At 42.0% G+C, this 23,348-nt stretch overlaps 1 protein-coding gene across 2 annotated transcripts in view; it reads left to right on the forward strand.

Moving 5' to 3' along the window:
* LOC126475438 (uncharacterized) overlaps nt 1-23,348 on the forward strand; it is a 111,800-nt gene that overhangs the window by 29,826 nt on the left and 58,626 nt on the right. For both annotated transcript variants that reach the window (XM_050103291.1, XM_050103290.1), the window contains exon 4: nt 10,413-10,588. In XM_050103291.1, the coding sequence (XP_049959248.1) occupies nt 10,413-10,588 (176 nt within the window). The remainder of the gene's footprint in view (nt 1-10,412; nt 10,589-23,348) is intronic.

Consider the following 23,348-nt stretch of genomic DNA (forward strand, 5'->3'; position numbering starts at 1 on the left):
ACTACATAAAATATCACCTCCGGTTGTAGTGTTCTACATCGAGGAGCTCCTCCCTCACCTGAAGATCTCTGTTAACACCTCTAATAAATATGGGAAGCTGCGCTGTTTCAGTGATATCACCACTTTCGTCCAGAGCTAGAGAATACACCATAAAATCTTTACAGATATTTGCAAGCTGGCTCTGGAAGTCGTCTGCCATGTCCTGTATGCGACGCATAATGGTCATGTTAGATAATGGCACAATCCGAAACTGTTCAACTTGAGATGGACACAAATGTTCCGCTGCAACTACCAAACATTCCTTTATTAAATCGCCATCAGTGAAGGGCCGCAGGGATTTTGCTAAAAGGAAAGCAATTTTGTAACTCACTCTGAGAGCTGCCTCAGTTGATTTTTCTTCGTCGTCCAGATCTTCTTCGAATAGCTTCCTTTTAAGTTTAATAACTTCCTGTGGATGATCTGGTCCATCACATTTTCCACTTCCGTAGTCTTTCGCGTGGTACAACATATAATGTCGCTGCAAATTAAATTTCCTAAAAGAATTCAGCGTTTAGTGACATACTAAACATTTTGCAACACCAACTTTTTCTGTAAACAGATACAGTTCCTCCCAATGGGGGTTGAACTGCGAAAGCATGGTTGGGGTTACACAACGACGACTATTCAAACGTGCGCGTGCGTTTCCCCTCCCTCCCTTTCCGGGACCTTGCCCCTGCTCGCAAGCACGTGCCTGAGCAGACGCGAGTACTCGCGCTCAAAACCGGCTAGTTGTTAAGCCCTGTACTAGGGAAATGCAGTCAGTCTACAAAGGACACTGCATACAAAACACTCGTATGACTCATCCTAAAATATTGCTTAAGGTTGTGAAGCCCATACAAAATGGGATTATCAAGGGATATTGAATGTATACAGAGAAAGGCAGCACGAATTGTCACAGGTTTATTTGACCCATAGGAAAGTGTCATGAAGGTGCTGAAAGAAGTGAACTGCCAGATGCCTGAGATAGATGCAAACTATCATGTGAAAATCTACTTAGATTCATCACTTTCATGATGAATCTAGAAATATTTTACAACCATGAACCATGGACCTTGCCGTTGGTGGGGAGGCTTGCGTGCCTCAACAATACAGATAGCCGTACCGTAGGTGCAACCACAACGGAGGGGTATCTGTTGAGAGGCCAGACAAACGTGTGGTTCCTGAAGAGGGGCAGCAGCCTTTTCAGTAGTTGCAAGGGCAACAGTCTGGATGATTGACTGAGCTGGCCTTGTAACAATAACCAAAACGGCATTGCCGTGCCGGTACTGCGAACGGCTGAAAGCAAGGGGAAACTACAGCCGTAATTTTTCCCGAGGGCATGCAGCTTTACTGTATGATTACATGATGATGGAGTCCTCTTGGGTAAAATATTCCGGAGGTAAAATAGTCCCCCCATTCGGATCTCCGGGCGGGGACTGCTCAAGAGGATGTCGTTATCAGGAGAAAGAAAACTGGCATTCTACGGATCGGAGCGTGGAATGTCAGATCCCTTAATCGGGCAGGTAGGTTAGAAAATTTAAAAAGGGAAATGGATAGGTTGAAGTTAGATATAGTGGGAATTAGTGAAGTTCGGTGGCAGGAGGAACAAGACTTCTGGTCAGGTGACTACAGGGTTATAAACACAAAATCAAATAGGGGTAATGCAGGAGTAGGTTTAATAATGAATAGGAAAATAGGAATGCGGGTAAGCTACTACAAACAGCATAGTGAACGCATTATTGTGGCCAAGATAGATACGAAGCCCACACCTACTACAGTAGTACAAGTTTATATGCCAACTAGCTCTGCAGATAACGAAGAAATTGAAGAAATGTATGATGAAATAAAAGAAATTATTCAGATTGTGAAGGGAGACGAAAATTTAATAGTCATGGGTGACTGGAATTCGAGTGTAGGAAAAGGGAGAGAAGGAAACATAGTAGGTGAATATGGATTGGGGGACAGAAATGAAAGAGGAAGCCGCCTGGTAGAATTTTGCACAGAGCACAACATAATCATAACTAACACTTGGTTTAAGAATCATGAAAGAAGGTTGTATACATGGAAGAACCCTTGAGATACTAAAAGGTATCAGATAGATTATATAATGGTAAGACAGAGATTTAGGAACCAGGTTTTAAATTGTAAGACATTTCCAGGGGCAGATGTGGACTCTGACCACAATCTATTGGTTATGACCTGTAGATTAAAACTGAAGAAACTGCAAAAAGGTGGGAATTTAAGGAGATGGGACCTGGATAAACTAAAAGAACCAGAGGTTGTACAGAGATTCAGGGAGAGCATAAGGGAGAAATTGACAGGAATGGGGGAAATAAATACAGTAGAAGAAGAATGGGTAGCTTTGAGGGATGAAGTAGTGAAGGCAGCAGAGGATCAAGTAGGTAAAAAGAAGAGGGCTAGTAGAAATCCTTGGGTAACAGAAGAAATATTGAATTTAATTGATGAAAGAAGAAAATATAAAAATGCAGTAAGTGAAACAGGCAAAAAGGAATATAAACGTCACAAAAATGAGATCGACAGGAAGTGCAAAATGGCTAAGCAGGGATGGCTAGAGGACAAATGTAAGGATGTAGAGGCCTATCTCACTAGGGGTAAGATAGATACCGCCTACAGGAAAATTAAAGAGACCTTTGGAGATAAGAGAACGACTTGTATGAATATCAAGAGCTCAGATGGAAACCCAGTTCTAAGCAAAGAAGGGAAAGCAGAAAGGTGGAAGGAGTATATAGAGGGTCTATACAAGGGCGATGTACTTGAGGACAATATTATGGAAATGGAAGAGGATGTAGATGAAGATGAAATGGGAGATATGATACTGCGTGAAGAGTTTGACAGAGCACTGAAAGACCTGAGTCGAAACAAAGCCCCCGGAGTAGACAATATTCCATTGGAACTACTGACGGCCGTGGGAGAGCCAGTCCTGACAAAACTCTACCATCTGGTGAGGAAGATGTATGAGACAGGCGAAATACCCTCAGACTTCAAGAAGAATATAATAATTCCAATCCCAAAGAAAGCAGGTGTTGACAGATGTGAAAATTACCGAACTATCAGCTTAATAAGTCACAGCTGCAAAATACTAACACGAATTCTTTACAGACGAATGGAAAAACTAGTAGAAGCCAACCTCGGGGAAGATCAGTTTGGTTTCCGTAGAAACACTGGAACACGTGAGGCAATACTGACCTTACGACTTATCTTAGAAGAAAGATTAAGGAAAGGCAAACCTACGTTTCTAGCATTTGTAGACTTAGAGAAAGCTTTTGACAATGTTGACTGGAATACTCTCTTTCAAATTCTAAAGGTGGCAGGGGTAAAATACAGGGAGCGAAAGGCTATTTACAATTTGTACAGAAACCAGATGGCAGTTATAAGAGTCGAGGGACATGAAAGGGAAGCTGTGGTTGGGAAGGAAGTAAGACAGGGTTGTAGCCTCTCCCCGATGTTGTTCAATCTGTATATTGAGCAAGCAGTAAAGGAAACAAAAGAAAAATTCGGAGTAGGTATTAAAATTCATGGAGAAGAAATAAAAACTTTGAGGTTCGCCGATGACATTGTAATTCTGTCAGAGACAGCAAAGGACTTGGAAGAGCAGTTGAATGGAATGGACAGTGTCTTGAAAGGAGGATATAAGATGAACATCAACAAAAGCAAAACAAGGATAATGGAATGTAGTCTAATTAAGTCGGGTGATGCTGAGGGAATTAGATTAGGAAATGAGGCACTTAAAGTAGTAAAGGAGTTTTGCTATTTGGGGAGCAAAATAACTGATGATAGTTGAAGTAGAGAGGATATAAAATGTAGGCTGGCAATGGCAAGGAAAGCGTTTCTGAAGAAGAGAAATTTGTTAACGTCCAGTATTGATTTAAGTGTCAGGAAGTCATTTCTGAAAGTATTTGTATGGAGTGTAGCCATGTATGGAAGTGAAACATGGACGATAAATAGTTTGGACAAGAAGAGAATAGAAGCTTTTGAAATGTGGTGCTACAGAAGAATGCTGAAGATTAGATGGGTAGATCACATAACTAATGAGGAAATATTGAATAGGATTGGGGAGAAGAGAAGTTTGTGGCGCAACTTGACCAGAAGAAGGCATCGGTTGGTAGGACATGTTCTGAGGCATCAAGGGATCACCAATTTAGTATTGGAGGGCAGCGTGGAGGGTAAAAATCGTAGAGGGAGACCAAGAGATGAATACACTAAGCAGATTCAGAAGGATGTAGGTTGCAGTAGGTACTGGGAGATGAAAAAGCTTGCACAGGATAGACTAGCATGGAGAGCTGCATCAAACCAGTCTCAGGACTGAAGGCCACAACAAACAACAACAACAACCTATCACTCCCACAGTGTTCACGAAGACAATGTTCATGTGTTATTTTGCTTGATTTTGTTTTTCATCTCAATTACTGAGGCCAGGAAGTAAAAGTATTGTCATCCAGCTTGGACCACCTGCTTACAAGAATTTTTATATATTCTATTCATTTTGTGTGTTTCCTCTCCATCTCTGCAGTTTTCAATATTTATTTTTAATGTTTAGGGCTAATTTTGATTAATAGTAAATAGGAGTAACATTTCTGAGTTAATTAGCATTGAAGTTAGCCAATCAGTCCGTTGTGCATGCAGTTTCAAGCAGCCCACCAGATGCAAATAGTGGCAGTTGTTCCCATACCATAGATGGCAGCGCATGTGAATGCTCAGCCTTTGGCTTACGTTTATCCTTACTACTGTCCATGTCCAATTTATGTATGACTCTGTTGTTTGGTTTTAGGATACTGAACAAAGAACACGTTTGGCGACACCATCTCTGGCAGGCCACTTTAATTTGTGCACACAGTGACCCAACCAACCAACTTTAGAGATACCATATTTACTCGAATCTAAGACGCACTCGAATCTAAGCCGCACCTGAAATTTGAGACTCGAAATTCAAGGGGAGAGAAAAGTTTTAGGCCGCACCTCCAAATCGAAACAAAGTTGGTCCATTGTAATATGAGACACAATTTAGGTCGAATGAATGACGATACAGCTACAGTAAGCTCGAGTCGGAAGCTTAGCAGTTAAGCTTTACTAGGTAGCCATTGTTATGCGTCACGCGCTCCGTCCGTATCTATACGGGTACCTTTCCTTTTTCACGTGCTTCGTCTGGTTTGAATTAATTGCTTATTTTGCTTTGATCTAGTTAGTGCCGTGCTGTTTGTTATAGGTGTTTACGTCACTCTAAGCTGAAAATCCATTACTGTACTGTGTCATGAATTGTTTGCCGCATTCTGATAATGAGTGTTTACGGCCTGTCCCTGCTCGCGGCATGGCTTGTTTTCATGCGCGCTACCGCCGCTTACAATTAAAAAAGAGAGGAATTGTTTCATTAGCAAAACAATGGCAAGAGACTGCTATTTGTTGTTACTTACACTGCTGCTTTCTTTGATAATGATCAACAAGAACCAAAAAATATATTGCTTTTGATAGAAGACGTTCTGAACGAGAGTTTAGCGAAAATTTTTCTCCGTTTGAAAATCTTTGCAGACGCCTCTTTAGTACATTACATTCTGCACAGAAATTAGAGTCATCTTAGATTTAAAAATCTAGTCAATTGTCGTGCTTCATTTCTGCCTGTATCACTATTAGGCATAAGAATAATATGAATATAAATATGACATGATATGTATATTCTTCCGCGTTTGCTGTTGTCTCACCCTAGTTTCGTAGTTTATTCGGCAGATGGGATTTAAATGAGATAGCAGCAAACACGAAATAATACACGGCAAAATGTTTATATTCGTATTATTCTTATGGCGAAGAGAATACTGTATGTGATTCACAATTCATAAAAGTTCCTATTAGCAACCATCTCTTCTCACAGGTAGGAATAAATTCAGAACGTAGTGTTGGCCATATTGACAAACATCCCAAACAGTCTTGCCAGTCGGATTTTCGTACTACATTGAAATGCTGCTACATTCGAAGATGAACAATACGGAATTTGTATTTACTTCGTTGGATAATGTATAAAATGCAGTGGTTGAAACTCGGGGCGGAGAAGAAGGCTTGTCTTCCACCTTTTTTTTTTTTTAATTTATTTACTGACGCGGAGATTTTGGCGCTAGTATTTATCTTTGTGCCTGCAAAGCATGCCTATGCAGCGCTACATATATTCGACGGCAGAAGTCATTTGTGGCGGCACCTACCAACATTTTTCAGAACTTCCGCTTACTTTGCACTCGATTCTAAGCCGCAGGCGGTTTTTTGGATTACAAAAACCGGAAAAAAGTGCGGCTTGGATTCGAGTAAATACGATAATTAATTTGGAAACTGTGCTACATATCAGATTTTTTTCTTAAAAATTATTTCCCAGCACAATCTACCCTCCAACACCCTTACAAACTTTTCAGACAGTTTGTGACCACCCCATAGGTACACAAAGCCCTAACTTACATCTGCTAATCTATCGATAAATGAATTAATATATTTTTCTTTCTGCCCTCTTATCCATTTAACATTAGGCTTACTATTGATTGATGAGGATGTTAAAAGTAATGGTTGATGACCTGCAAGAGCTCCACCTAAGGGCCTAACTTCATAGTACTTTTGAAAAGTTAACTACAGCTTTATCCAAGCAAACACATCTACACCAGTACTCTGCAAGCCACCTAATGATGTGTGGTAGTGGGCAAACCCCCCCCCCCCCCCCAATCATCTTTAAATTTGCAAATGGTGCATGGGTATTTTTCATTGTGGTCTTGTGTGAGATGTATATGGAAGGAAGTAATATGCTGCCCAAATCTTCTTTGACTGTAAACTCTTAATATTTTCAAACTGCAACAGTAATGGATATGTCATTGTCATCATTGGTGCAGATGGTACGCTATGCAGCACAACGCTCTTCATCTCTGAACATCTATTGCAACCTTCTTTCATTGAACCACAGCTTATAAAGTCCTGAATTCAGTCACAAATCAAGTTCAGTACTCCACAATTTCATATTTTGTTCAATAAATGACACCACAGACCTGTATGAAATGACCTTCGAAAGTCTAGGAAGATTGTATCAACCTGGATGCCTTTGTCTACAATGTTCTGGATTTTATAGGTGAAGAGAACAGTCTATTTCACGAGCTCTCTGTTTATGGAATCTATCTTGGTTTTTGCAGAGGACATTTACATTCTGCAGAAAAGTCATAAGACATGAGTATAGTACATGTTCCATAATTTTACAACAGATTGAGGTTGGCAATTAGGTATGTGCCTCAATGTGACAACCCTACTTGGAAACTGCAGTGACCTGTGCTTTTTCCCAGTTATTTGGTATTCTTAGTTTTTTTCATTTGGGGAACAAGTATTTTCACATAATCTCTTTAAAATCTCTCAGGTATGTCATCTGATCCAGATTCCTTTCCACTACTGAGTTATTTCAGTTGATTATCTATTCTACAGTCGCCCATCTCAGTATCTGCCATATCTGTTTGAGAGCAGTAATTAAAAGTACGAATCATATCTTGCTATTATGGTTTGTGGAGCAGTGTAAGAAGGTTTTGTGGAGTGTTGAGTCATGTTATATTATATGGCACTCAAATGGGAAATTTTGGCCCGGCAAAAGGCTGGTGTGAGTAATTGCTCGATTGTGTTCTGATGAGAATAAATTTTAGTGATTTTAGGTGAACATCATTTTAATTACTTGGTGGCAGAATTAATGCAGTTGTTAGGAGAATGTTTTAGCTTACAATATGATTCCCACATTTTGAAAATAGATTGTAATTGTACCTTCTCTAAAATGTGTCCCTTATATAAGGACCATTGTATTGTGATTAGGAGAAAATCAAGCGGATTTGCTGGTCAGAGCGGTGATCTAAAACCTGTCGGACATGTTTGGGATGAACTAGAATGTCGATTGCTTCTGGCTCAATTTTCACGAATATCTGCCTTCAAGATGAGTGTAAACAATTTACACCTTAAATTACCAAAACTTAGTCATTAACTTTCTCCAGAGGATACTCACTGGAATAATTGTGAAAGGGGATTGTGTGTGCTTTTAATTACATGCAGCTGGCCTCATTGGAGTGAACAGCAAATGGTGTTCAAAATCTTTTGGTCACGTGATTCTAAAAATGATGTGCTAGTTACAGTATGTACCGCGGGAAAAAAGTACAATTATGTGCTGGACAAACCACGACCAGTTTATCTGTTAACTTACTTTATATATATATATATATATATATATATATATATATATATATATATATATATATAGACACACACACACACACACACACACACACACACACACACACACACACACACACACACACTCCTGGAAATTGAAATAAGATCACCGTGAATTCATTGTCCCAGGAAGGGGAAACTTTATTGACACATTCCTGGGGTCAGATACATCACATGATCACACTGACAGAACCACAGGCACATAGACACAGGCAACAGAGCATGCACAATGTCGGCACTAGTACAGTGTATATCCACCTTTCACAGCAATGCAGGCTGCTATTCTCCCATGGAGACGATCGTAGAGATGCTGGATGTAGTCCTGTCGAACGGCTTGCCATGCCATTTCCACCTGGCGCCTCAGTTGGACCAGCGTTCGTGCTGGACGTGCAGACCGCATGAGACGACGCTTCATCCAGTCCCAAACATGCTCAATGGGGGACAGATCCGGAGATCTTGCTGGCCAGGGTAGTTGACTTACACCTTCTAGAGCACGTTGGGTGGCACGGGATACATGCGGACGTGCATTGTCCTGTTGGAACAGCACATTCCCTTGCCGGTCTAGTAATGGTAGAACGATGGGTTCGATGACGGTTTGGATGTACCGTGCACTATTCAGTGTCCCCTCGACGATCACCAGTGGTGTACGGCCAGTGTAGGAGATCGCTCCCCACACCATGATGCCGGGTGTTGGCCCTGTGTGCCTCGGTCGTATGCAGTCCTGATTGTGGTGCTCACCTGCACGGCGCCAAACACGCATACGACCATCATTGGCACCAAGGCAGAAGCGACTCTCATCGCTGAAGACGACACGTCTCCATTCGTCCCTCCATTCATGCCTGTCGCGACACCACTGGAGGCGGGCTGCACGATGTTGGGGCGTGAGCGGAAGACGGCCTAACGGTGTGCGGGACCGTAGCCCAGCTTCATGGAGACGGTTGCGAATGGTCCTCGCCGATACCCCAGGAGCGACAGTGTCCCTAATTTGCTGGGAAGTGGCGGTGCGGTCCCCTACGGCACTGCGTAGGATCCTACGGTCTTGGCGTGCATCCGTGCGTCACTGCGGTCCGGTCCCAGGTCGACGGGCACGTGCACCTTCCGCCGACCACTGGCGACAACATCGATGTACTGTGGAGACCTCACGCGCCACGTGTTGAGCAATTCAGCGGTACGTCCACCCGGCCTCCCGCATGCCCACTATACGCCCTCGCTCAAAGTCCGTCAACTGCACATACGGTTCACGTCCACGCTGTCGCGGCATGCTACCAATGTTAAAGACTGCGATGGAGCTCCGTATGCCATGGCAAACTGGCTGACACTGACGGCGGTGGTCTACAAATGCTGCGCAGCTAGCGCCATTCGACGGCCAACACCGCGGTTCCTGGTGTGTCCGCTGTGCCGTGCGTGTGATCATTGATTGTACAGCCCTCTCGCAGTGTCCGGAGCAAGTATGGTGGGTCTGACACACCGGTGTCCATTTCCAGGAGTGTATATATTAAAAAAAAAAAAAAATAGAGGGAAACATTCCACGTGGGAAAAATATATCTAAAAACAAAGATGATGTGACTTACCGAACGAAAGCGCTGGCAGGTCGATAGACACACAAACATACACACAAAAATTCTAGCTTTCACAACAAACTGTTGCTTCGTCAGGAAAGAGGGAAGGAGAGGGAAAGACGAAAGGAAGTGGGTTTTAAGGGAGAGGGTAAGGAGTCATTCCAATCCCGGGAGTGGAAAGACTTACCTTAGGGGGAAAAAAGGACGTGTATACACTCGCACACACACACATATCCATCCACCTAACAGGATGCATCTAACAGTGGATGGACATATGTGTGTGTGTGTGTGTGCGAGTGTATACCCGTCCTTTTGTCCCCCTAAGGTAAGTCTTTCCACTCCCGGGAGTGGAATGACTCCGTACCCTCTCCCTTAAAACCCACTTCCTTTCGTCTTTCCCTCTCCTTCCCTCTTTCCTGATGAGGCAACAGTTTGTTGCGAAAGCTTGAATTTTGTGTGTATGTATGTGTCTGTTTGTGTTTCTATCGATATATGACCATTTGTGAGAACAATAAGTCAGTGATATGTAATGTTGCTAACATTTGTATGTTTGTATGTCTGTATATTAAAAATACTTGTTCTTCCTGTTCCGTGTAGGTTCTACGTGAATTACGTGGTGCATTATCTCAAATGAAACGAGATGATTCCTGTCGAGCTGTTCTGCTGACATCGACTGGTGGTCTCTTCTGTCAAGGTGTTGATCTGCACTGTGTGCTGCTTTCAAACATAGAACGGCGGAAGGCAGTAGCACAAGAATTTGCTTTTGCAATCAAGTAATTATTATTGCATAGACTGTTTATTTTGGGGAGAAATATAGTATTTCATAAGTAAAATAAAATGAGAACTGTAGAAAAGCATGTTGCTTGTATATAACTGAATTAGATGTTGGAACATTAACAGGTAAGAGACATATGTCTGAATATACACTGGATTGTTTTGGATGCTCTTATCTCATTTGTCTCTCCAGCCTGCTAGGTCCAAATAGAACACTTTTTCTCTGATCCTCTTGGCATTTAATATTACAAGCTTAATATAAAGAAAAACAGCAGAGTTACATCTAATTTTATATTGTGACAAAAATTTGAAGCAGTTCAGAGAACTGTGATTTAAAATAACTCTCTCTCTCTCTCTCTCTCTCTCTCTCTCTCTCTCTGTGTGTGTGTGTGTGTGTGTGTGTGTGTGTGTGTGTGTGTGTGTGTGTGTGTGTGTGTGGCGCGCGCGTGCGGGCGTGCGCGTGCGTACGTGGTTTTTTCCTTTGCGCGAGGGGGGGGTGGGGGTGGGCACACTTCTTGTGTGCAACACTTTCTCCTGTAAAGGTTTTCAACTCAGTTTAGAAGCAGTGGAGGCAATATCCTGAAATTATTGTGTGATTTGAGTTGGAAAGTGGAGGAGGTAAATTGTAATTTTTCATGGAATTCTAAACTTTCTTGGGTTCACAAAATTCATAGTATAAAGCTGTATTGGGTTCGTTAATTGTATTACCGGTTTCAGTTACAAGCCGAAACTCAGACAAAAACATTTTATGTATTGTGAAAATATGAGTTATTTTTGTTTGAGTTTCATACCAAATGATGGTTTGTAACTAGAACTGGTAGTACAGTTAAAGAATCCAATACAGCCTTGTGTTATAAATTTTGTCAAAATTTAGCTAGGTTTTCCTGGTTTGTTTGTGGAAGTTGAACACGCATTGATGGCTGAACATTTTTGAAATATTTAAATTAAATGCAATATGAAATACCACTATAAAATTGTTTTTATTATGTGGAAATAGAAGTTTACATACATTGGAGTGAAAAAAGTAATTTTGAGTGTAGGGACTTTTATTGTTGTTGGTTTGATACAGCCCTTGATGCTACTCTATCCTGTGTAAGCCTCTTCATCTCTGAATGACTACGGCAATCATTATCCATTTGAATCTGCTTACTGTATTCATCTGTTGGTCTCCCTCTATGATTTTTGCCCCCCACATATCCCTCCAGTATTAAATTGGTGATCCCTTGATGTCTCAAAACTTATTCTATCAACCAATCAACTCTTCGTTATGTTGTGCCACAAATGTCTTGTCTCCCCAGTTCTATTCAGTACTGCCTCACTAGTTACCTGATCTACTCAACTAATCTTGATCATTCTTCTGTAGCGCCCTATTTCAAAAGCTTCTATTTTCTTCTTGTCTCAGTTGTTTATCATCCGTGTTTCACTTTCATACGTGGTTACACTCCATACAAATACTTTCAGAAAAGACTTCCTAACTCTTAAGTTTATATTCAATGTTAATAGGTCTTTCTTCTCCAGAAACACTTTTAGTGCCATTGCCAGTCAACATTTTAGGTCCTCTCTTCTTCTGCCATCACAGTTAATTTGCTGCGCAAGTAGCAGAATTCATCTACTACTTTTTTACGTAAACTAATTTTCTCAACGTTACATGTTCTAATTCGACTACATTTTATTGTCCTTGTTTTGCTTTTTGTTGATATTCATCTTGTGTCCTCCTTTCAAGACATTGAGCAGTATGTTCAGCTACTCTCGTAAGTCCTTTGCTGTCTCTGACAGAATTACAATTTCGTCGGCAGGATTTTTATTTTTTCTCTTTGGACTTTAATTACTACTCTAAATTTTTTTGGTTTCTTTTTCTGCTTGCTCAACGTGCAGATTGAATGTATCGGAGAATGGCTACAACCCTGTCTCACTCCCTTCTCAACTACTCCTTCCCTTTCATGTCCCTTGATTCTTATAACTGCCATCTGGTGTCTGTACAGGTTGTAAATAACTTTTTGCTCTCTGTATTTTATCCTGGCTACCTTCAGGTTTTCAAAGGGAGTATTCTAGTCAACATTGTCAAAAGCTTTCTCTAAGTGTACAAATGCTACAAATGTAGGTTTGCTTTTCCTTAACCTATCTTCTAAGATAAGTCATAGGGTCAGTGTTGCCTCGCGTGTTCCTGCATTTCTCCTGAATCTAAACTGATCCTTCGGGAGATCCACTTCTACCATGTTTTTCATTCTTTTGTACATTGATATCAGTAGATTCATTCTGCATTTGAATTCAAATGCTGCTTCTCTAAATTTTTGCAGTAGTGTTTCATGAAAAGATCATTGTATTCCCTTCAGAGATTCCCATTTGAGTTCTCAAAATATCTCTGTAATACCCACATCTTAATTGAATCTAATGATAACGATTCTAGCAGCCCACCTCTGAATTGCTTCACTGTCTTTCTGCAAACTGACCTTATGTGGATACCAAACACTCTAGCAGCACTCAAAAATGGGTCACAATAGTGTTCTCTATGTGGTCACCTTTACAGTTAAACACACTCTCCTCCTACAATTCTCCCAATAAACTGAATTCAATCATTCACCCCCCTACTACTATCCTTATGTGCTGAAGGAGGGCTCATTTATAATTGTAACAGTATATTGGTTCCCTTCAGGAAACTTTCATTTATTCCTGGGAAACTTGGTTGCCTTGTTGTGCTATCTGTCAGATAGAGGAAAGCAAATTATTTGTGGGGACTTCAGTGTTGATTCACTGAAAGAGTGTAATAGGAAGAATGACCAGGAAGTCTTGCTCGGTTCTTTCAATTTGACATCTGTCAATAATTTAAAATATAACGTATTTCATGATACACTTGTAAGAGAATTTGAAAACTGTTTCCCCAAGAAAGTTGTTAAATCTAATTATAAGAAACCACGCAAAAAACCTTGCCTTACTAAAGGAATAAAAATATCTTGTGACCACAAAAGGGAACTGTATCCAACAAGAAAGAGTAACGATCCAGAAACAGCCAAATATTATAAAAACTACTGTGCTACATTAAGAAAGGTTATTAAAAAGTCCAGAAGCATGTGCATCATGTCTGAGTTTAATACCTCTGATAACAAAATCAAAACAATTTGGAATATTATTACAAGGGAGACAGGGCAAAAATGAGTTCTGGATGATGGCATCACCATCAAAGCGAATGGAAACTTGATAAACAACAAGCCAAAAGTCGAAAACATTTTGAATAATCATTTTTTAAATGTTGTAGAGAAAATAGGATCTAAATGTTTATTAGAAGAAGTAAGGCAGTTAATGGGAGAGGCCTTATCCACACCATTTGATACAATTGAAATTCCACCTGCCTCTCCTTCTGAAATTAGGAAGATAATAAACTCTCTCAAGAATAAACGCTTACATGGAACTGATGGCATTTCCAGGAGGATAATAAAAGCTTGTTCCCAAGAAATAAGTGGTATTCTTAGCCACATATGTAATAGCTCTCTGAAGCAGGGTATTTTCCCAGATAGACTGAAGTATGCCATTGTTAAACCACTGCATAAAAAAGGGGATACGTCTGATGTCAACAACTACCGCCCACTCTCACTTCTGACTGCCTTATCCAAAATTCTTGAAAAAGTAATGTATTGTAGAGTAGCTTCAAACCTTTCTAAAAATAAAGTCTTAACAAAATATCAGTTTGGTTTCCAGAAGGAGTTTTCAACGGAAAATGCTATATATACTTTCACTAATGAAATATTAAATGCTCTGAGTAACCGGAAGTCACCCATTGGGATTTTTTGTGATCTATCAAAGGCTTTTGATTGTGTAAATCATGGAATACTTCTAGATAATCTCAAGTACTGTGGTATGAATGGGACAGTGCTCAAATGGTTTAAATCATACGTAACTGTAAGAGTGCAGAAAATTGAAGTAAGCAGTTCACATAATATGCAAAAAACTGGTGATTTCTCAAACTGGGGAACAATCAAGAATGGGGTGCCGCAAGGTTTGGTCTTGGGTCCTCTGCTGTTCTTAATATATATTAATGACTTGCCATTCTATATTCACGAAGATGCAAAGCTGGTACTTTTTGTCGATGATACAAGTATAGCTATCACACCCAACAGACAAAAATTAACTTGTGAAATTGTAAATGATGTTTTTCAGAAAATCATTAAGTGGTTCTCTGCACAGGGGCTCTCATTAAACTTTGACAAAACACAGTATATACATTTCCACACAGTAAATGGAATGACACCATTAATAAATATCCTTCGATCAGAAATCGGTAGCTAAGGTAGAATATTCAAAATTTCTGGGTGTATGCATTGATGAGGGGTTGAACTGGAAAAAAACACACTGAGGATCTGCTGAAATGTTTGAGTTCAGCTACTTAAACTATTAGGGTCATTGCAAATTTTGGCGATATACATCTGAATAAATTAGCTTACCACGCCTATTTTCATACTCTGCTTTCTTATGGCATCATATTCTGGGGTAACTCATCATTGAGTAAAAGGGTGTTCATTGCACAAAAGCTTGTAATCAGAATAATTGCTGGAGCTCATCCAAGATCATCCTGCAGACACTTATTTAAAGAGCTAGAGATCTTCACTGTAGCCTCACAATATATATATTCACTTATGAAATTTGTTATTAACAATCTGAACGAATTCAAAAGTAATAGCGGTGTACATGGCTACAACACAAGGAGAAAGGATGATCTTCACTACTCAAGGTTAAATCTAACTTTGGCTCAGAAGGGGGTAAATTATGCTGCCACAAAAGTCTTTGGTCGCTTACCTAATAGCATCAAAAGTCTGATAGATAGCCATATAGCATTTAACAGGAAATTAAAAGAATTTCTTAATGGCAACTCCTTCTACTCATTAGATGAATTTTTGGATGTAGTAAGTGGGTAATTTCCCCAGACCACAAAAAAATAAATAAATAAATAAAATAAAAATAAAAAAATTAAGTGTCATTTAATGTTTTGTGTAATGTAATATCTTGTATAGACACCTTTTGTTAACCTGACACTTTGTACATCATTACGAAGTGTCATATTCATGATCTATGGAACAAGTACTAATCTAATCTAATCTTGTCCCATTTCATACTGTTTTGTAGTGTTGTACCTAGATATTTAACTGATGTGTCTGTGTCAAGTACACACTACTAATGCCGTATTCGAACAGTATGGGATTGTTTTTCTCACTAATCTGCATCAACTTATATTTTTAAAAACAAAGATGATGTGACTTACCAAACGAAAGCGCTGGCATGTTGTTAGACACACAAACAAACACAAACATACACACAAAATTCAAGCTTTCGCAACCAATGGTTGCTTCATCAGGAAAGGTGGAAGGAGAGGGAAAGTCGAAAGGATGTGGGTTTTAAGGGAGAGGGTAAGGAGTCATTCCAATCCCGGGAGCGGAAAAACTTACCTTTGGGGGAGAAAAGGACAGGGATACACTCGCCCCCCCCCCCCCCCCCCGCACACACACACCTATGTCTGCTTGTGTCTGTGTATGTGCGGATGGATACATGTGTGTGTGTGTGTGTGTGTGTGTGTGTGTGTGTGTGTGTGTGTGCGTGCGTGCGTGCGTGCGTGCGAGTGTAATGGTTGCTTCATCAGGAAAGAGGGAAGGAGAGGGAAAGACGAAAGGATGTGGGTTTTAAGGGAGAGGGTAAGGAGTCATTCCAATCCCGGGAGTGGAAAGATTTACCTTAGGGGGAAAAAAGGACGGGTATACACTCGTGCGCACACACACACACACACACACACACATATCCATCCACACATATACAGACACAAGCAGACATAATATGTCTGCTTGCGCCCGTACACGTGTGGATGGATATGTGTGTGTGTGTGTGTGTGTGTGTGTGTGTGTGTGTGTGTGTGTGTGTGTGCGCGAGTGTATACCCGTCCCTCCCTCCCCCAAGGCAAGTCCCTCCGCTCCCGGGACTGGAACGACTCCCTACCCTCCCCCTCAAAACCCACATCCCCCCGTCCCTCCCCCTCCCCCCCTCCCTCCCGATGAGGCAACAGTCCGCCGCGAAAGCCTGAATTCCGCGTGCATGCCCGTGTCCGCCCGTGTGTCCGTCGACCTGCCAGCACTCTCATTTGGCAAGTCACATCATCCCCGAGGGAAACATTCCACGTAGGAAATATATATCTAAAAACAAAGATGACTCGACCCACCAAATGAAAGCGCTGGCAGGTTGACAGACACACAAACAACCACAAACACACACACAAAATTCAAGCCTTCGCAACAAACCGCCGCCTCACCAGGAAAGAGGGAAGGAGAGGGAAAGACGAAAGGAAGCGGGTTCCAAGGGAGAGGGCAAGGAGCCACTCCAATCCCGGGAGTGGAAAGAACCACCCTAGGGGGAAAAAAGGACAGGTATACACTTGCGCACACACACACACACACACACACACACACACACACACACACACACACACACACACACATCCATCCATCCACACACACACACACAGACACAAGCAGACATATTTAAAGACAAAGAGTTTGGGCAGAGATGTCAGTCGAGGCAGAAGTGCAGAGGCAAAGATGTTGTTGAATGACAGGTGAGGTATGAGTGGCAGCAACTTGAAATTAGCGGAGATTGAGGCCTGGTGGATAACGGGAAGAGAGGATATATTGAAGAGCGAGTTCCCATCTCCGGAGTTCGGATGGGTTGGTGTTAGTGGGAAGTATCCAGATAACCCGGACGTTGTAACACTGTGCCAAGATGTGCTGGCCGTGCACCAAGGCATGTTTAGCCACAGGGTGATCCTCATTAGCAACAAACACTGTCTGCCTGTGTCCATTCATGCGAATGGACAGTTTGTTGCTGGTCATTCCCACATAGAATGCGTCACAGTGTAGGCAGGTCAGTTGGTAGATCACATGGGTGCTTTCACACGTGGCTCTTCCTTTGATCGTGTACACCTTCCGGGTTACAGGACTGGAGTAGGTGGTGGTGGGAGGGTGCATGGGACAGGTTTTACACCGGGGGCGGTTACAAGGGTAGGAGCCAGAGGGTAGGGAAGGTGGTTTGGGGATTTCATAGGGATGAACTAAGAGGTTACGAAGGTTAGGTGGACGGCGGAAAGACACTCTTGGTGGAGTGGGGAGGATTTCATGAAGGATGGATCTCATTTCAGGGCAGGATTTGAGGAAGTCGTATCTCTGCTGGAGAGCCACATTCAGAATCTGCTCCAGTCCCGGAAAGTATCCTGTCACAAGTGGGGCACTTTTGTGGTTCTTCTGTGGGAGGTTCTGGGTTTGAGAGGATGAGGAAGTGGCTCTGGTTATTTGCTTCTGTACCAGGTCGGGAGGGTAGTTGCGGGATGTGAAAGCTGTTGTCAGGTTGTTGGTGTAATGCTTCAGGGATTCCGGACTGGAGCAGATTCGTTTGCCATGAAGACCTAGGCTGTAGGGAAGGGACCGTTTGATGTGGAATGGGTGGCAGCTGTCGTAATGGAGGTACTGTTGCTTGTTGGTGGGTTTGATGTGGACGGACGTGTGAAGCTGGCCATTGGACAGGTGGAGGTCAACATCAAGGAAAGTGGCATGGGATTTGGAGTACGACCAGATGAATCTGATGGAACCAAAGGAGTTGAGGTTGGAGAGGAAATTCTGGAGTTCTGCTTCACTGTGAGTCCAGATCATGAAGATGTCATCAATAAATATGTACCAAACTTTGGGTTGGCAGGCCTGGGTAACCAAGAAGGCTTCCTCTAAGCGACCCATGAATAGGTTGGCGTACGAAGGGGCCATCCTGGTACCCATGGCTGTTCCCTTTAATTGTTGGTATGTCTGGCCTTCAAAAGTGAAGAAGTTGTGGGTCAGGATGAAGCTGTCTAAGGTAATGAGGAAAGAGGTTTTAGGTAGGGTGGCAGGTGATCGGCGTGAATGGAAGTGCTCCATCGCAGCGAGGCCCTGGACGTACGGGATATTTGTGTATAAGGAAGTGGCATCAATGATTACAAGGATGGTTTCTGGGGGTAACGGATTGGGTAAGGATTCCAGGCGTTCGAGAAAGTGGTTGGTGTCTTTGATGTGTGCGCGAGTGTATACGCGTCCTTTTTCCCCCCTAAGGTAAGTCTTTCCGCTCCCGGGATTGGAATGACTCCTTACCCTCTCCCTTAAAACCCACATCCTTTCGTCTTTCCTGATGAGGCGACAGTTTGTTGCCAAAGCTTGAATTTTGTGTGTATGTTTGTGGTTGTTGTGTGTCTGTCGACCTGCCAGCACTTTCATTTGGTAGGTCGAATCATCTTTGTTTTTAGATATATATTTCCTACGTGGAATGTTTCCCTCTATTATAACCATATCATTAATTTGAACCCAACAATTACGTTCGTTATTGTCGCTGTTACATTTCAAAATCTTTCCTGTCGTCTTATTTTCTCTTTATTTTCTCTTTCTGTTTTTACCAGTAGTCTCACTTTGTATTCACCTTCCCCTTTTTACCGTAATACAATTTTATCCCGCCTATATATGCTCAATAATACGTAACCCACTTCCAAACCATAACCAAATAATTTTTATTTTCCGCTTTCAACACTACCGCTGCTATGAAATCCACCGTTTCTAGTTCAATAACAGCTGCTTTCACGTATTAAACAACCATTTCGGCTAGTTCTAATAACTTTTACTTTATTTCCACTTCCGTTTTTCGCACATCACTGATCATTTTTAGCCGCTCCCCACAGGTTTTAACGTCATTATTCACATTTGTTAGCCCCATTTTTGTAATCTTTCACCACAACACCACTCCTTTTAATACATTTACACGTTTTTTCGAAATTTTCCCGAATTTCTCCGTCCTTTAACGTGTTTTAGCGGCAACACAACCACCTAACCTTCATGCACATCGCTGTCTACCAACCCAAGTTCACCACAGGATCAACTTAACCAACACTTTTTCGCCTTTTTTCATACCAGATCTCCAGTTACTTTCTAGTTCACCCTTATCTCTCCCCATATATTTTTATCTTTCATTTTCATTTCAACCTCATGTTACACTTTCCACCTTCTAATACCATGTCACCCTCACAACACCCCCACAACGACCCCATTAAGTTTTATTTACATTCCCTCCGCAAACATGCCTTCACCCTAGCCAGATTACGCTCGCATATTTTATTTTCTCAGGCTTGTCTGACATTTGGCATAACCCCCAAAGGCCTCACACTTAAAGTTCCCATCTCTGGCTGCAACCCTTCTTTCCATCAGTCCCTATACCAGTTCCAAACTGAACAATCCATTGCCCTCACCCACCTAATCCTTCACCTACACATCAACTCAGCCAATGAACACACCCGTCAACTCCTATCCTTAATAAAAGTCCTCAATCTTTCCTCTCCCACATCGACACCGGCTATTCAGAGCATCCTCCTACAGGCCAACCGCAAATTAGAACAGCATGCCATCCTTCACCTCAAAAAACTATCCAATCTCCTGGTTTCCCACCTCCGGAAAGGCAACTCACTCACCCTTCACAACCTTTCCAGCAAACCTCAACCACCTCTCATTGCACACAAACCCAGTCTCTCCCATCTACTCAGTCTCCCACTTCCAGCTCCACTCCCTCCAAAACCTCAAAATTCCAAGCAACACAATCTGGCACCACAACACCCTAATTCAGTAGTTAACCTTTCCTCCAAACCTCTCTCCCAATCCGAAACCTCTGTCCTATCCAAAGGTCTCACCTTCAGCCCCACTCCCAGATTCAACCAAACAGCCCTCGTCAAAGATTTACTGTCCTACACTCGTACTCTCTGCTGGAAGTATCACTTTGCCACGAAGAAAAATGATCCTAATCCTACCCCTAATGATCCAACTCCCAAAGACACTATCCAAATTGAACCCTGCCTGGAACAGTTCCGTCCTCCGTCACAGCGGGACCCACCTCCTCTTCCTCAAAATCACCCTCTCCAAACCTTCCAGGAATTTCTGACTTCCAGCCTTGCCTCTCAGTCCTTCTTAAAAACCATCCTTCATCAAAGACACCAACCACTTTCTCGAACGCCTGGAATCCTTACCCAATCCGTTACCCCCAGAAACTATCCTTGTAACCATTGATGCCACTTCCTTATACACAAATATCCCGCACGTCCAGGGCCTCGCTGCGATGGAGCACTTCCTTTCACGCCGATCAGCTGCCACCCTACCTAAAACCTCTTTCCTCATTACCTTAGCCAGCTTCATCCTGACCCACAACTTCTTCACTTTTGAAGGCCAGACATACCAACAATTAAAGGGAACAGCCACGGGTACCAGGATGGCCCCGTCGTACGCCAACCTATTCAAGGGTCGCTTAGAGGAAGCCTTCTTGGTTACCCAGGCGTGAAAGGAAGTGCTCCATCGCAGCGAGGCCCTGGACGTGCGGGATATTTGTGTATAAGGAAGTGGCATCAATGGTTACAAGGATGGTTTCTGGGGGTAACGGATTGGGTAAGGATTCCAGGCGTTCGAGAAAGTGGTTGGTGTCTTTGATGTGTGCACGAGTGTATACCCGTCCTTTTTTCCCCCTAAGGTAAGTCTTTCCGCTCCCGGGATTGGAATGACTCCTTACCCTCTCCCTTAAAACCCACATCCTTTCGTCTTTCCCTCTCCTTCCCTCTTTCCTGATGAGGCGACAGTTTGTTGCGAAAGCTTGAATTTTTGTGTATGTTTGTGGTTGTTTGTGTGTCTGTCGACCTGCCAGCACTTTCATTTGGTGGGTCGAGTCATCTTTGTTTTTATATATATATATATAGGTCTTTAAATATGTCTGCTTGTGTCTGTATGTGTGGATGGATATGTGCGTGTGTGCGAGTGTATACCTATCCTTTTTTCCCCCTAAGGTAAGTCTTTCCGCTCCCGGGATTGGAATGACTCCTTACCCTCTCCCTTAAAACCCACTTCCTTTCGTCTTCCCCTCTCCTTCCCTCTTTCCTGATGAGGCAACAGTTTGTTGCGAAAGCTTGAATTTTGTGTGTATGTTTGTGTTTCTTTGTGTGTCTATCGACCTGCCAGCGTTTTTGTTCGGTAAGTCACCTCATCTTTGTTTTTATATATATATATATATATATATATATATATATATATATATATGAGAGAGAGAGAGAGAGAGAGAGAGAGAGAGAGAGAGAGAGAGAGAGAGAGAGCAGAAGTAAAAGAGGAATCGTTGTAGTGATGATATGGGCTGCAAATGTGAAATCCAGTGACATAAGCGACATAGAAAGACAAGCAGCCTGGAAAAGAGCATTTTGGAAATGACAAAGTTGTTCACATACTACTATTGTGAGCACCTACGGAAATTGTTTGAACAATAGTAGAATCACAAGTAGGTGACACAATATTGAGTGTCCAGTGTCTCATCACAGAATGTGAAGGTTGCAGATTTTTCCACTCCGTGGATAGGCAACAACAATCTGTGCCAGATCTGACATCAGAGTACAATGCTGGTGTAGGAGTAAATGTTTTGGAGCACTTTGTTCAGTACACATTTTTTGATCATGGACCTCTGCAGAATATGACCCCTTTGTGTTCACATGTTGACCTAGTGTCATCAATTACAATTGCAGTGGCCATGGGATTATTCAGATTGTGTTGTGGCTCAATGAAAATGTGTCTTTCACTTGAGTGATGAATCTTGTTTATTGTTATAGCAGGTCAAAGCCCTTGTAATGGTCCAGCAAACAGCTGCTCGAAACACACACTGCTTTATCAGTGCAGGCCAATGGGGAGAATATTTTTGTATACTTCTATGGCACCTGTGGTAGTATCCAAAGGCATGGTGACAGCTGTGGACAACAGTAACATCATTGTGGACTATGTACATCCCCTTTATTTTTTATGTCTCCCCAAGGGTGATGGCATCTTTCAGGATGGCAACTGTTCATGTTACAAGGCCAGAATAGTGTTACAGTTGTTTGAGAAGATTGTAGTGTATTCACTTTAATGGTTTGGCCACCAGATTCACATGTATGAAACAAACTCAACACGTCTGGAATGATTTTGAGCACAATTTCTGCTCTCACAAACCACTGCCCTGTAAGTTACCGGAATTGTGCTCCATGTTCATAGACGTACCATACTGATGCCACATACCTGTGGAAAACACTCAAGGACTTACCGAATCTGTGCCACATGTAATTGATACTGTATTGCATTCCAAAGGTGGACCAACAAGTTATGATGCAAGTGGCCATAATGTTTTGGTTCATTACTGTACCTTGTCTCACTCAGCAAATATATGCCCCACCTCACATTAATTTCCACAGCTACCTAGCTAACGTTGGTCATAAACTGTTTTATCCTAAGATCCCTTTTTTGCGTGGACTTTAGAAGTCTCTGACCAGGAATTAGAGAAATATATTTCACATTAGCTATTAATGAATTTGTCTACATGTTTTCCATATATACTGTTCTGTATTGTTGTGCAAGTTACCCAGTGGTATCCTGTTAGAAACAGTTAAATATTTCATCTCTTTCTCAGACTTGTAAACATACTCAGTAGTGTTGTGTACACTTTTTTGTTCAAGTTACTAAGTTTCATAATACTCCGGATCTATATGGCTTTCCTTGTGAGCTTTCAGCAATATTCAAAATTGAGGTATGTTGATGAGAAGCTGACAGTCACTTTTTATACGTATGATCAGAGCAGAATAATCTAGATGTGTGTATCCTGATACCACAGAGTATTAATGTAATGTTTGCATGTGTCATTTACTGTGAGCTCAAATCCACACGAGTGAGTAAT

This window comes from Schistocerca serialis, chromosome 4 (genome assembly GCF_023864345.2).
Source record: "Schistocerca serialis cubense isolate TAMUIC-IGC-003099 chromosome 4, iqSchSeri2.2, whole genome shotgun sequence".
NCBI lineage: Eukaryota > Metazoa > Arthropoda > Insecta > Orthoptera > Acrididae > Schistocerca > Schistocerca serialis.